Source organism: Zootoca vivipara, chromosome 1 (assembly GCF_965207765.1).
Source record: "Zootoca vivipara chromosome 1, rZooViv2.hap1.1, whole genome shotgun sequence".
Classification (NCBI taxonomy): Eukaryota; Metazoa; Chordata; class Lepidosauria; order Squamata; family Lacertidae; genus Zootoca; species Zootoca vivipara.
This window is the reverse complement of record NC_142582.1, coordinates 49,293,648-49,306,157: the sequence shown is the minus strand read 5'-3', so window position 1 is coordinate 49,306,157 and position 12,510 is coordinate 49,293,648. Positions and strand designations below refer to the sequence as shown.

Below are 12,510 nucleotides of genomic sequence, written 5' to 3'. Positions count from 1 at the left end.
CTCTTCCACAGAACCACAAGTTCAGAGAAATACATGTAATGCAGTAGCTTAAATTACCAGAGGTCTCGGAAAAGAGCTTTTTGTGGAACCTAGCAAATATTGTACGTTGGTTAAGTTATTAAGAACAACCCTTACAAGTGATTGTCAAGCTCAGTGGTCAACGCTGCACCCCAAAATCATTGGTGTGTGCGCGCGCCGGGGAAATACAACATGGGTAAGGTATGCAATATGCTATGTCCCTTAAAGTGACAAGATGGGGCAACCGCCATCTGGAGATTCTAAGGAGGGATTGTTTTGCTTTTAGTGGACCTTCTAGCTAGCGATCATAGGAAGCTTTTTCATACTAGATCAGCCTGTTTGTCTTTCGGGATTAGCATTGCTTGTTCCAATAGGCAGCTGAGACTTCTGAATAAGAAGCATGCGCTGTACCACTGAGCGTTGGCCTCTCTCCTCTTTCCTAGGCATTGGAAAATGTAGCTTTTTGCTTAAGTGTGACCAGCTTTGGATGCTCTCTGCTGAAACGGTTGTATTTTGAAGCTTGGCTTGCTTAGCTTGTGCATGGTATAGTATGTTATGGCCCCTGCAGAAGTGTTCTGACAGTTTCCCCCACCTTTTCATCATTAAGTTGTTCCAAGATTCCTACCCAGTTTATTATTAAGGAAACGGGAAGTACCATATGGGACACACAGGCAGGATCTCTGAATGGCTGCAATTAATGCTGATAAAGCTCAGTTTTGCTTCCCTTTCCAAGCTTCCTGAATCTTGGAATTTAAAGTGGGGCTGAGAAACCTGTGACCGTTCATATGTTGTTGGACTCAAAACTCCCATCAGCCACAGCCATCATGGCCGATGGCCAGGGATGAAAAGAGCTGGAGTCTAGTAACATCTGGAGGAGGCTGCAGGCTCCCCATCCCTGATTTAAAGTATAGGGGAGGTAATAGATTTTTCTCCTGTTGCAAATGAGAGGTCAGAGTATTCTAGAGTGAGGACTGTGGGGGTGGCAGCAGAGATGAGTGGCAGGCCTGTGTTGTGCTGCCCTTTCTCTGATCTCTTCCAGGAAGTGCTGCTGCTAGCACAGCATCAGATATTATAATAAACACAGGGTAGGGGCTGTTCTTTTTCAAGCATTCCGGCCCTCTCTACATCTTCAGATCACAGAGTCATCAGGGAAGAGAAGCATCCAGATGACCAGCTCTTCTGACTGTCTGCACTTGAAACTTAGCAGAACTTTTTTTGGTATTAAGTCAACGAAAAGCAGAGCTCTGGGCTGGGCTGGGTAGAGCAGGGGCATGACCGATGAATTCCTCGCGCTGCCATTTATCCTATGAGAAAACGGCAAGAGTTCCTGGAAGTGTCCGGGCTGCTGTGTCAAACTGCAGAAATGGCAGTGCTTGCAAGCCTTCTGCCCGTACTGACTGTTCTCATTTAATACAGATGACAGTTGCTCCTGGCATGCTGCAGGGAGCCGCAGTTTATCACAGCGTGATCAGGCAAAGCTGTTGCAACTTCAATTTACACATATCTGCAGTCGCTGTCGCTTGCGTTACATCTGCTTGACCGGCTGCCCTTTTCGTGTTGCAGCCTCCAGTCCCTTCTGATTGAAATCCCAGGCTGATGGATGAGCTGCTGTGTTTCAGTGGCACAACCGTGCCCTTGGAGCGTTTCAGGAAGCTGTGAGAGATTAACTTGAACATTTTGCATCACAGGGTGTGACTGCTGCCCCTTTCCTGGGGACAGTGTGCTTCCTAATGGAATATTTACGAGCTCTCATCCATCACATTGCGGAGAGCAGGGTATGATCGTGAGCCATCAAACCCCATCTGTGAGGGTGGAATGGCTAGCTAATCCTCTTTCGAGCAAACATAGTGGCAGATGCTGCTATCGATACAGCCCACTTGGCGGTCAGCAAACATTGGTAGGGTGAACTCCCTGGGATGTGGTGAGAGAAGAAGCACCACCGGACTCTATTTGTTCTGTCAACATGGTGCCCAAGTAGGATAGTATCATGGTTTGTGATCTAATTATATATACAGATTTACCAGGTTCCTGTGGTATGCCAGCTACAACCGTTCCTGGATAAGGATAGGTTAGCCACAGTGACCTGTGCACTGACAGCCTCAAGAATGGATTACTGTAATGGACTCTTTGGGGCAGCTCCTAGAGCTGGTTTGGAAGCTGCAACAGGTGCAGAATGCAGCCCCTCCAAGTGTCCCTGAAGTGCCCTGGCCCAGTATACATGAAGGAGCGTCTCCACCCCCATTGTTCAGCCCAGACACTGAGGTCCAGCTCTGAGGGCCTTCTGGTGGTTCCCTCACTGAGAGATGTGAGGTTAAGAGGGAACCAGGCAGAGGGCCTTCTTAGTGGCGGCTCGCGTCCTGTGGAACGCCCTCCCATCAGATGTCAAGGAAATAAACAACCATCTGACTTTTAGAAGACATCTGAAGGCAACCTTGTTTAGCGAAGTTTTTAATGTTTGAAGTTTTTTTCTGTTTTTCATCTGTTGGGAGCTGCCCAGAGTGGCTAAGGAAACCCAGCTGGTTGGGTGGGGTATAGATAATAAATCGTCATCATCATCCCTATTTTCCAAGGACAGTCCCGGATTTACAGAAGCCATCCTGGTTTTTGATTTGATCCTGGAATGTCCCACTTTTCCTTAGGGCACCCCTATTTTCATTGGATACCGTAGATGTTGGAGGGTATGAGAATACAGTGGTTAGGTTGCTAACTGAAGCTTCTTGCTGCATGCCAATCGGGCCCCAAGTCAGTGTTCCTCTGTTGACATATAAAGCTACAACCAACTTGGGAGCTGGTAACCTGGGAAAAAACACTTCTTCTAAATGAACCTGCCCATTCAATTAGATCTTCAAAGGAGGACTTCCTGGCTGGGCCATTAACTGCATTAATCCACCTTGCGGTAACCCAGCATACTGCCTTGGCTGTGGTGGTGCCTGCTTTGTGGGAAAGCCGCCTCTCTGAAATATGGCAAGCACCTACAGTAATGTGATTTTGCCATGTGTTAAGAACATATCTATTCAACCAGGCATTTTCTCAATTGTAGCTATTTCTCTGCCTACTGTATTTGCATACTGCATCTTATTTTGATGTAATTTTATCGAAAGGTTTTATATTAATACTGTACACGGCCTTGGAATTTTGTTTTAAATGAAGTACATTATAAAAATATTTTAAAATAAATAGTATAAATGCAGTTTAATCAGCCATCTTTAATGTGATAACCCATATTCAAAAACATATAAAGTAAATCATGGCAAGTCAGTAGAAAAATCCCAAAGGTATAACCCAGTGGTTCCCAGCCTTTTTGACTATGAAGACCCCCATTTAACCTCAAAAAATACTCCTCGCTGTAATTTTAGGCTGTGTTAATTGAGAAAACACAGTAACAAAAAAACTATTTTGAACTCAGTAAGGCTTTGCAATGAAGTATTCAAAAAACCTTAATTTTCATTAATTGCAACTATCGTCATAATCATCATTAAAGCATCCTAATGAAGAACTGGATATAGTTCTCCAGGTGTGGTGCAGTTTGAAAGCTAGTGATATATTGTCTTCATAAATGTGGCTACCTGTGAGGCAGAAATATTTGCTGCATTATTCTCCAAGTGGTACCCACCTCTTTCTCCTCTGCCGATGGGCAGGATGGGGTGGGGAGCAGCTATCTCATAAGGGGTACAGACCAAATACAGATACTGTAAGGAAGCTAGAAACATTCTTGAAGGAACAAGCCAATCTATCTGATATTAGGGTGGCAGACTTGATGAATGACCAACCAACACAAAAGCGATTATTATTTATGGAAAATTCCCAGTCCAGTCAGAGAATCCAAACAGGGACAGAAAAGTAACTTTCTTTCCTCTAGTCAACAGGAGCACAGGGTGACTTATTGATTATTACCAGGGCCCATTTCCAAGATTTGTCTAGATCAGGCATCCCCAAACTTCGCCCCCCCCCAGATGTTTTGGACTACAATTCCCATCATCCCTGACCACTGGTCCTGTTAGCTAGGGATCATGGGAGTTGTAGGCCAAAACATCTGGAGGGCCGAAGTGTGGGGATGCCTGGTCTAGATATACAATCTTACTCAGAACGTGTTTTTGCTAGCTTCTAGTGATGATTTGCTACCTCTGAAGGTATCAGCCTGGTGCCCCATTGAGGTCTGCCTCTGCAGGGCAATGACGACCATGTGGCAAGCGGGCCTTTGGTTTGGCTTTCCTTTCCTTGCACCCCTGTCTTTGGCAGCAGCCCCCACAGCATTTGGTGGCCATGTCTGTCCAAAATTGTGTGTACTGTCTGTTGCCAAGGCTGAGGATGACTGGCAGTGCTGCTGCGCTGCTGGTGCCTATGCAGGTAACGATAGGAATAATGAGAGGGTGGATGTTATGATCTATAGACAGCAGTGAGATATTCAGGCAAACAATATAGGGCACCCAGCAGACCATGAAGATGAAGGAGACACTAGCGATCTTCTTAGCATTCCTCAGTTCCAACTGCTGCTCCAGCTCTGAAGGGGGCTGGCCTTGGTTCACTGAATGAAGGAGTCTTGTGATGTCCTTAAGCTGCCTTCGGGATGTGCACAGCACCTGGATGCACATGAAGCCCATGGCAAGGATGGATGGAATGAGGAAGCCATAGGTCTCTAGATAGAGGTAAGGAATGGGGAAGACCAGACCAAAGGAACAGTTGGCATGGGGCTGCCACTTGTTCCAAGCCAGTGGGAGGCATGCAAAGGTCAAAGGAGCTGTCCAGGCTACGAATATGTAAAGACCAGGCCAGCGATACACCCAGGACCGGTGATAGTGCAGTGAATGGATGATGAACACATACTTAGCATAGTGCACCACCAGCAGGTTGGCTAAGAAAGCAAGGAAGATGAAGTTAGGCGCCACATAGTTGAAGAAGCAGAGGTGGTAGTTTAAATCCTTCGTCGTGGACAGCTCAGGAATATTGGGAAGGAATAAGCCGGCCAGAAGATCAGCAAAGAGTAGGCTCAGGAAGAACCAGTTGGTGGTGTTGCGGAGTCTACGGTTGAAGAGGATCCCAAGGATGAGGAAGATGTTGGCCAAAACAATGAAGGCTGACAGGGGCCTTGAGAGCCAGATGATGAGATTTTGTGCCATAGTTTCTGTGTCTCTGGTGAGGATTCCCCTATCCTCTGTGCCTTCCGACATTGACTTCCTAATGGAAATGAGAAAACACCCCATGTTATTGTTCAGCAAAACCAGGTTAGCTTGGCAAACTACATTTCACTTTCAAACCACTGTGGCCTGATTATCATTTTTCCAAAGCAGCTACTCTATTCTGAACTTACAAATGGTAAGCGTAATGCTGGTGGTCAGCAAAAGAGGTTCAAAGACTCTCTCAAGGCAAATCTAAAAAAAATGTAGGATAAACACCAACAATCGGGAAACACTGGCCTGTGAGTGCTCCAATTGGAGAACAGCTTTTACCAAAGGTGTCATGGACTTTGGATGAAAGGGAGAAACGTGCTAAGAGGAAGGCACGCTTGGCAAACCCTCACCATGATCAACTCCTGCCCGGAAACCTATGTCCCCATTGTGGAAGGACGTGTGGATCCAGAATTGGCCTCCACAGTCACATACAGACTCACTTTTAAAACCGTGTTTATGGAAGACAATCCTACTCAGCTACGAGTGATCGCCGAAGAAGAAGAAAGATTTCACTGTCATATTTAGTTATTAAAAATCAATCCTGATACTGAGGAGTCCTTCCAAATAAATAAAACAAAGCAATAATTCAGCATAACAATTAGTAACCACATCTTGTTTAAGTGTGTCTTATGCAGCACAATTACGTATACTAAATCTATTTTTTAAAACAACAAACAACAACAACAACATAGTTGTTGCTGTGACAACAGGGCAAAAATTCTGATATTATTATTGTATTATTTATTGGCTTTATTTGTCACTTCCCCCCCCAAAAAAATGTAACTCAGAGCGACTTCCCCCCAAAATAGCACATACATTAAAGCCAACACAGAACTAAAGCACAGTGAAAACGAAAAGCACATTCAAAGGCAGGACTAAAACATCTCATACATTGAATTCATCAAAAAAAGTTTATGGCAAGGGTGCAGAATAGCCAGCTGGGCTGGCCACTAAATAATTAACATTTAGCCTTTGGCTGAAACCCTGGACTTGACCATGATTGTGCCCCTGCAGATCATGGTGGAAGCCAATGCTCTTAATTCTCCCTTCCTCAGGACAGGTAATTATTAGCATCCCACCCCCTTCCTTCCTTATAGTTCCCTAGACTCACTACCTCTGAACTGGGATTAGTTACCCCTAGGTATAAATAAGTAGTAAACAGTGATATTAATTTAGACTGGCATTTGATAGTTTTTGCTCATTCCCCCAAATAAGCAAGACAAGACTGGTCTTTTTTATTTTTATTTTTTTTAAAAGTAATCATGTCTGTTGCAATAACATTTGTCTTTCTGATAATTTCCAGTAAAGATCCCTAAAAGTGATATTTCTGTCAAAGGGTGCAGATCTATAGACACGTAAGCAGACCTGGTAACAGAATTAAAACCGGATTTTTTTTTTAAGTGAAGAAATATTTTAAACCAGTTGGACCAGGCAACCAAGGAAGGGTAAGCTTGTCCAAAATTCCCAGTGTGACTCAGAATACATGTCAAATGTTAGCAATCTTTACAAAGAGCCCCCAAGTGTTTTGCAGTTAGGCTTCTGTTAGAAAATGAGTAAGGGAGAGACTTCATTCACTGAGACCCACAGCCCTGAAATCTCTTGTGAACTCCATGGTCCTTTTGACCACCTTTCAAACCTAAATGCCGAGAGACATTTTTATTTGGCTCATGACATATCCTTTTGGGAAATGCTCAGAGACTGTCCAGCCATAAGATCATGGAATCTTAAAAGTTAAGCTGTTGTCTTAGGAGATGAAATCATTTCCCAACTCTGAGCACTGCAGGTGGCAGGAATGACTCAAGATAGTTCGTTGCCTATGGCAGTGCAGTAACCTTCCACCTCAGGTCATGGGGCATAGTACCCATGGCTGGTCAATTTATTTTGACACCTGAGGCAGATAAATCCCACAAACATTCCTCCTTGGCAGGAAAAATGCAACAATCATAAATTCAATAAATTCAATAATTAACATCTTGATACCCTTTCATGACACCCAAAATATTCTACCTGAGGCATACATATTCTGCCTAATGGTAGGGCCCTGGAAGCCACAGATTAGGTGCTAAGGAGAAACTGGGTTCACATCTGCACCATACATTTAAAGCACTATTATACCACTTTAACAGTCATGGCTTCCTCCAAAGAATCCTGGGAATAATAGTTTGCCAAGGATACTGAGAGTTGTTATGAGACCCCTATTCGACTTACAGAGCTACAATTTGCAGTGAGGTTTTTCAATAAATCCCTCTTTCCAGGGATTTGTGGGGAGGTGGGTTATTTTACCCACATGTGGTGGAGCTGTAAAAAAGTTTGTCGATTTTGGGACTTGGTTTTTACAGAAATTTCTAGCGTATTGATTGGCTACCTCTTGGTACAAGTGAAGACTGATAGCTGGATATTGGGAGGACATGAAAGGGCTTACTATGAAACAGTGGTATATGAAAGCATAGACTAGAGTTTTGGTTGAGAAATTGACTCATTGTTTATGAACAGCTAGAGACCGGAAGGAAAAAGGACTGTTTTGCAACAGAGTGGCAGAGTTTCATGACCTTTGCAAATAAGGAAGAGACTGGCTGGCCTGTGCCATCAGTATTCTGGAATACAGTCATACCTCTGGTTGCGAACGTGATCCGTGCGGGAGGCACGTTCGCAACCCGCAGCATTCGCGGCCTGAAGCGCTGCGTCTGCGCACGGGTATGACACAATTTGGCACTTCTGCGCATGCACGTGATGCCATTTTGCGCTTCTGCACAAGCGCCAAAACCCGGAAGTAACCCATTTCGGTATGTCCGGGTTCGGCGCGGTCCGCAACCCGATAACGCGCAGCCCGCAGCGTTCGTAACCCAAGGTATGACTGTATCTGGCTTGTACAATTTTTAAATTTGGTAATGTCTTGGTGCTTATATTGCTTAGCTTGCGGGATGAACAATACTTACCTTGGCATTTTTTGTGTGCTATTGCCTGAGGGAGAAGTTGGATTTTTGTTGTAAGCTGAACAACAACAGCAACAACAACAACAGAGTTTTTAATGTATGGTGTGGATGTAGCCTAGGGAAGACAGTTGAGGAGGAAGACCATCATGAATTTGTTTGGCAAAGCTTTTGAAGGCCGGGATAAATACATGTGGCATTACCTCATGTTACAGCTACTCTACAGGCAAGAGCCACTAAAAGAACCAGGGGTGTTATTTTAAGACACTCATTAAGAAGAGGCAACAGGCTTTTTAGAGGGAGACTCCTACCATCTGGCTGCGTTTAAGAGAGTCAATTAAGCTATTCGAGTGACACAATTGCCAGCGGAAATCATCCTTGCTGAGGCCCTGCCGTCTTTCTCGAAAGGCTGAAAACAAAGTGGAACAAAATGAGGAAAGGATCATTTGACAGGGGTGGTTTTAAGGGGCTTTAAGAGCAACCAGCTTAAGAAGCAAAGAAAAGCCTACCCATGCAATGATAGCCTGCACAAAGGGTTAATCTGTTATGTTATGCTATCAAAGTTGCATTTGCCAAATGTCTATCAGCTCAATAACACTTCCCTTCCTCCCAATTGAAATTAGATAAATTTTTGCACCCCAAAAGATTTACTTCCTCTGTGGCCTGGTTCACACGCAACACTAAGCCAAACCATGGTTTAGTGGTCATGGAGATGAGATTTTGCTATTCAGCCATGGTTTGGCTTAGTGCGTCATCCAAGCTCATGGTCTGTTCACAGCTCAGCACAGTGCAGGAGAAAAACATCAGGGGAGGAGCAAAGCATTCTCACTGCCCATGCACACTTTGGCACAGAGTTATGTCCAGATGAGTACTGTGTGTGAGAGTGAACCAGAGGTGCTGTGGGGAAAATTCAACCCACACACATGCTTTTCTTTCATGTGTGTGGGTTGAATTTTGCCTCATCGGTTAGATTTTGTGAAGAGAATTTCCATACCACTTAATCCCCGAAACATCTAAATGCTTTACATACGGTAAAATATAAGATATATGTTAAAATTGCCAATAAAATAAGATGTTAAAAAACATTCAACACAATACTAGTATTTTTAAAATATATACACTTTAAAATAAAATTACATACTGCATTAAAATACATGTCAGATTTACATGTCTAGGTAGGTTTGCTTAAACAAAAACACTTTTAGCTGGCACTGAAAACAGTACAGCAAAGGCATCTGCCTAATATCTATAGGCGTGGAGCCTCCCCCCCACGCTTCTGATACTGAAGCATGGGTCTATATGTACTGGTATCTATAACTGAGAATATATATTACTGAGAACATATGCAAAGTGTCTTTTCTTCAAATAATGACAGAGCTTCAGCAATGGAAGTGGGAAAGGCTTGCATCCCAATTGCACTGTCTATTTAGTGATAACAACAATTATTAAGCCTTAGGCCCCTATGTGAGCCATCGATCTGCTTGACTAGAGGCAAGATTCAGAGCAGTGAATCATCTAGAGAAGCAATAAGCAGCCTCTTCTGTTGGTGGGCATTTTGGAGCTCATAGGGGCATTTCATTTCCTGCAATATATCAGCAGTAATTTGTGTCTGTTGTTGAGCTTCACACATGGTCTGGGAATTACCGTGTGAAAGATTTCCTGCCTGATATTTTGCTGGGCATGATTCAGCAGAAATCATTTTGTGAATGGGATCAACATGCTAATCTGCTAGTAGATGTGCTCAGTTATAATAAGTATTAATTATAATTAGCACAGTGCCCAAGCCTTATTAATATGTCAGTCAGCAGCTGCATGCAACAGACAAGAGTATTCTAAAGCAGTCAGGGGAAGAAGCATGAGAGAAAGAAGGATGAGGGGGAAGGATTTAGAAATAAGTTCGATATTAGCTTATTAAAAATGGAAATGATGAAGATTAATGATGGGATGCATGCTGAGCTGAGAGAGAAGGCAGGGAACGCTTTTATTTTTATACAGATCTGATTGCAAGGGCTGGCCCCAGAAGCTGTACCAATTAACCTCCAAACAAATCACTAACAGGGATGACCCTAGCGAAAAAACAAAAATGAACTGTTGCCCTCCAGATGCTGAACACATCCAATGGTCAGGAATGATGGGAGTTGTAGGAGAGAGCGGGAGGCAGCAAACAGTGAGCAATGTGTGGCTCTTATTGGAACATCCAGTCTCATTTAAGGGCAGCATTTTTCATGTAATAATGATACATTATTATTATTATTATTATTATTATTATTATTATTATTATTATTAAAAACCCACCAAGCAAATTTTGCTTGTGAAATATTGTAAGGAACTCTGATTATTATTTTTTGCTTTCAGTTTCAATGGGAATTACCCTTAGCCAAGTGTGTCTTAAGGACATTGCTCTGTTCACTCCCAGCTCTCGGCTTCTGTCAGTGGAGTCATAGCATGACTGCATAGGGAGCCTCTGTGGAATATGAGAGCTACTCCCAAAATCGAGACCTTTGGCAACCCTTAGAATCTTTTATTGCTAATGGGGAAACAATGATGTCTATGCTCCAGCATGAATGAGTCGCTCCTGGGTGAGGAGAATAAATTTCATTGGCATTTAAAGGCGAACCTGCCCAGTCCTGGATTAAACCCTGTGGAGGCCGTTAGGCAGTTGAAATCTTGTGGGTCTCCACTCTAGTGGGATAACATTGAACCAAGAAAGCATGATTATAATTTTCTTTCAAGATCAAATCAATATTATTTTGATCTGTTGTCGCAGGACCCCTGAAAGCTGGTGCTTACTCTTCCTATCTGGTAATCTGGCACTGAAGCTGCCCAATTCAAGTCCCCCCCCCCAAAAAGTGCATGAACTGAGACACAGACACCCTTCAAAATTCACACCTGTCTGAATTTTGCACCGCCGCTTTCCAGCCAGTTGGTATATAACAATGCATATACTGTACTAGGGTAAATGCATAACAATGCACCTATCAGTGAAAATAGCATTTAAAAATGCATTATATTAGGCAAAATTTCTTTGCAAAGCATGTATAGTATACAAAACTGCATATTAGGAAAAAGTTGCACTAAAATTCTGATGAATTTTCACGAAGGCTTTTAAAAACTAACAGACAGACAACTCGCCAACTGATGTGGTAATGTGGAGAACTGAATTTAAGATTGGAAAAATGAGAAACCAAAATAGACATATCCATCCTTTCTCCTGGGTAGGTTTACTGTGTGTTCCTCTCCATGCACTTGTGACCTTGTGTGAATGGATTCAGCTGAGTTATGCAGCCCAGTGGCTGGCAACTAGTCTGGGTTCTTCCTTCCTTCCTTCCCTCCCACCCACCCACCCTCCTAATCAAGGTGAAATATCAAGGGCCAGACAGGCACAAACTAACCTGGAGGTTTATCAGCCTTCTCTGGGCAGAGCACCTGTTGACACCAGTTCCCAATGCACACCCAACCATGTGGTGATGAGAGTGAGGACTTGTCGGGTGCTTCCTGGATGCCTCGCTCTGCTTGAGGGCTGGCCCATCTTCAGCTGCTATCAGATAGTAGCGTATCTTGGACCATCTTGGACCGAAAAGGAAACTGAGAAAGCAGGCGTGGGGTGGGGGAGAAGAGGAGCTGGAAACCACAGTGAAAGGCTGCTTCCCTCCTCCGGATTGTATAGTCACACCCCTTGTTAGCTGCTAGCAAATTGCAGGCCTGTGGAGGGTCTGATTGCTTCGAGGCTCATCTGCCTCCTAGTGGTTCTGAGCTAGCCTATGGTGCAAAGATAGCCCTGGAGGCTTGCGGTAAATTAGGGACACAGTCAGCAAAAAGCTGAAGTCCTGCAGATTCTCCTAAAGTGCTTTGGCTTTCACACAGGAGGGCAACTAAACAGGACTTGTCTAAGCCCAGAAGCGTCCTATTTTTCTTAATGCAAAAACTCGGCTCCGGAGCATGTGGAATGGGCTTACAGGACAGTCTTGCAATGGTTATGCTCACATGGAATCATAGAATTGTAGAGTTGGAAGCGACCACGAGGCTCATCTAGTACGACTCCCTGCAACGCATGCTGCTGAAACATATGGAACTACCGTATACAGAATACATAGAATGGAATCAAGTATCTCCGGCTGGCAGGCAAGGGAATTGGCTTCTTGCTAGTGTCAAACCCCAGAACCCAGGTCTTTCCTATCACACATTTGCTCCTGCTCACAATCCACTTTTAAGGGGATGCAGATAATTTTATTGCTACAGATTTCTGACTAACAGATTGTATTACGGCACAAGCTTTCATGGGCTAGAGTCCTACAGCATCTAGAGGGCCATGAGTTCCCTGTTCTTGCTGTAGCAGGAAATCTTCTTGAACTTAAGCACAGAGAAGGCTTTAGAAGAAGAGCTTCATTGGATGT

The 12,510-nt window shown here is 43.8% G+C and overlaps 1 protein-coding gene across 2 annotated transcripts; it reads right to left on the bottom strand.

Moving 5' to 3' along the window:
* Positions 1–3,204: 3,204 nt before the first annotated feature.
* Positions 3,205–11,762, bottom strand: GPBAR1 (G protein-coupled bile acid receptor 1). 2 transcript variants are annotated; one of them, XM_088662959.1, is made up of 3 exons: positions 11,509–11,639; positions 8,123–8,177; positions 3,205–5,193 (listed from the first exon to the last, which is right to left on the bottom strand). In XM_088662959.1, exons 2-3 carry the CDS (start codon positions 8,128–8,130, stop codon positions 4,152–4,154), a joined length of 1,050 nt encoding a protein of 349 aa, XP_088519085.1. In that variant the 5' UTR covers positions 8,131–8,177; positions 11,509–11,639; the 3' UTR covers positions 3,205–4,151. The 2 variants fall into 2 exon arrangements, with proteins under 2 accessions (XP_088519085.1, XP_034984266.3); XM_035128375.3 differs by lacking the exon at positions 8,123–8,177 and having other exon boundaries at positions 11,509–11,762.
* Between the last annotated feature and the right edge of the window lie 748 nt (positions 11,763–12,510).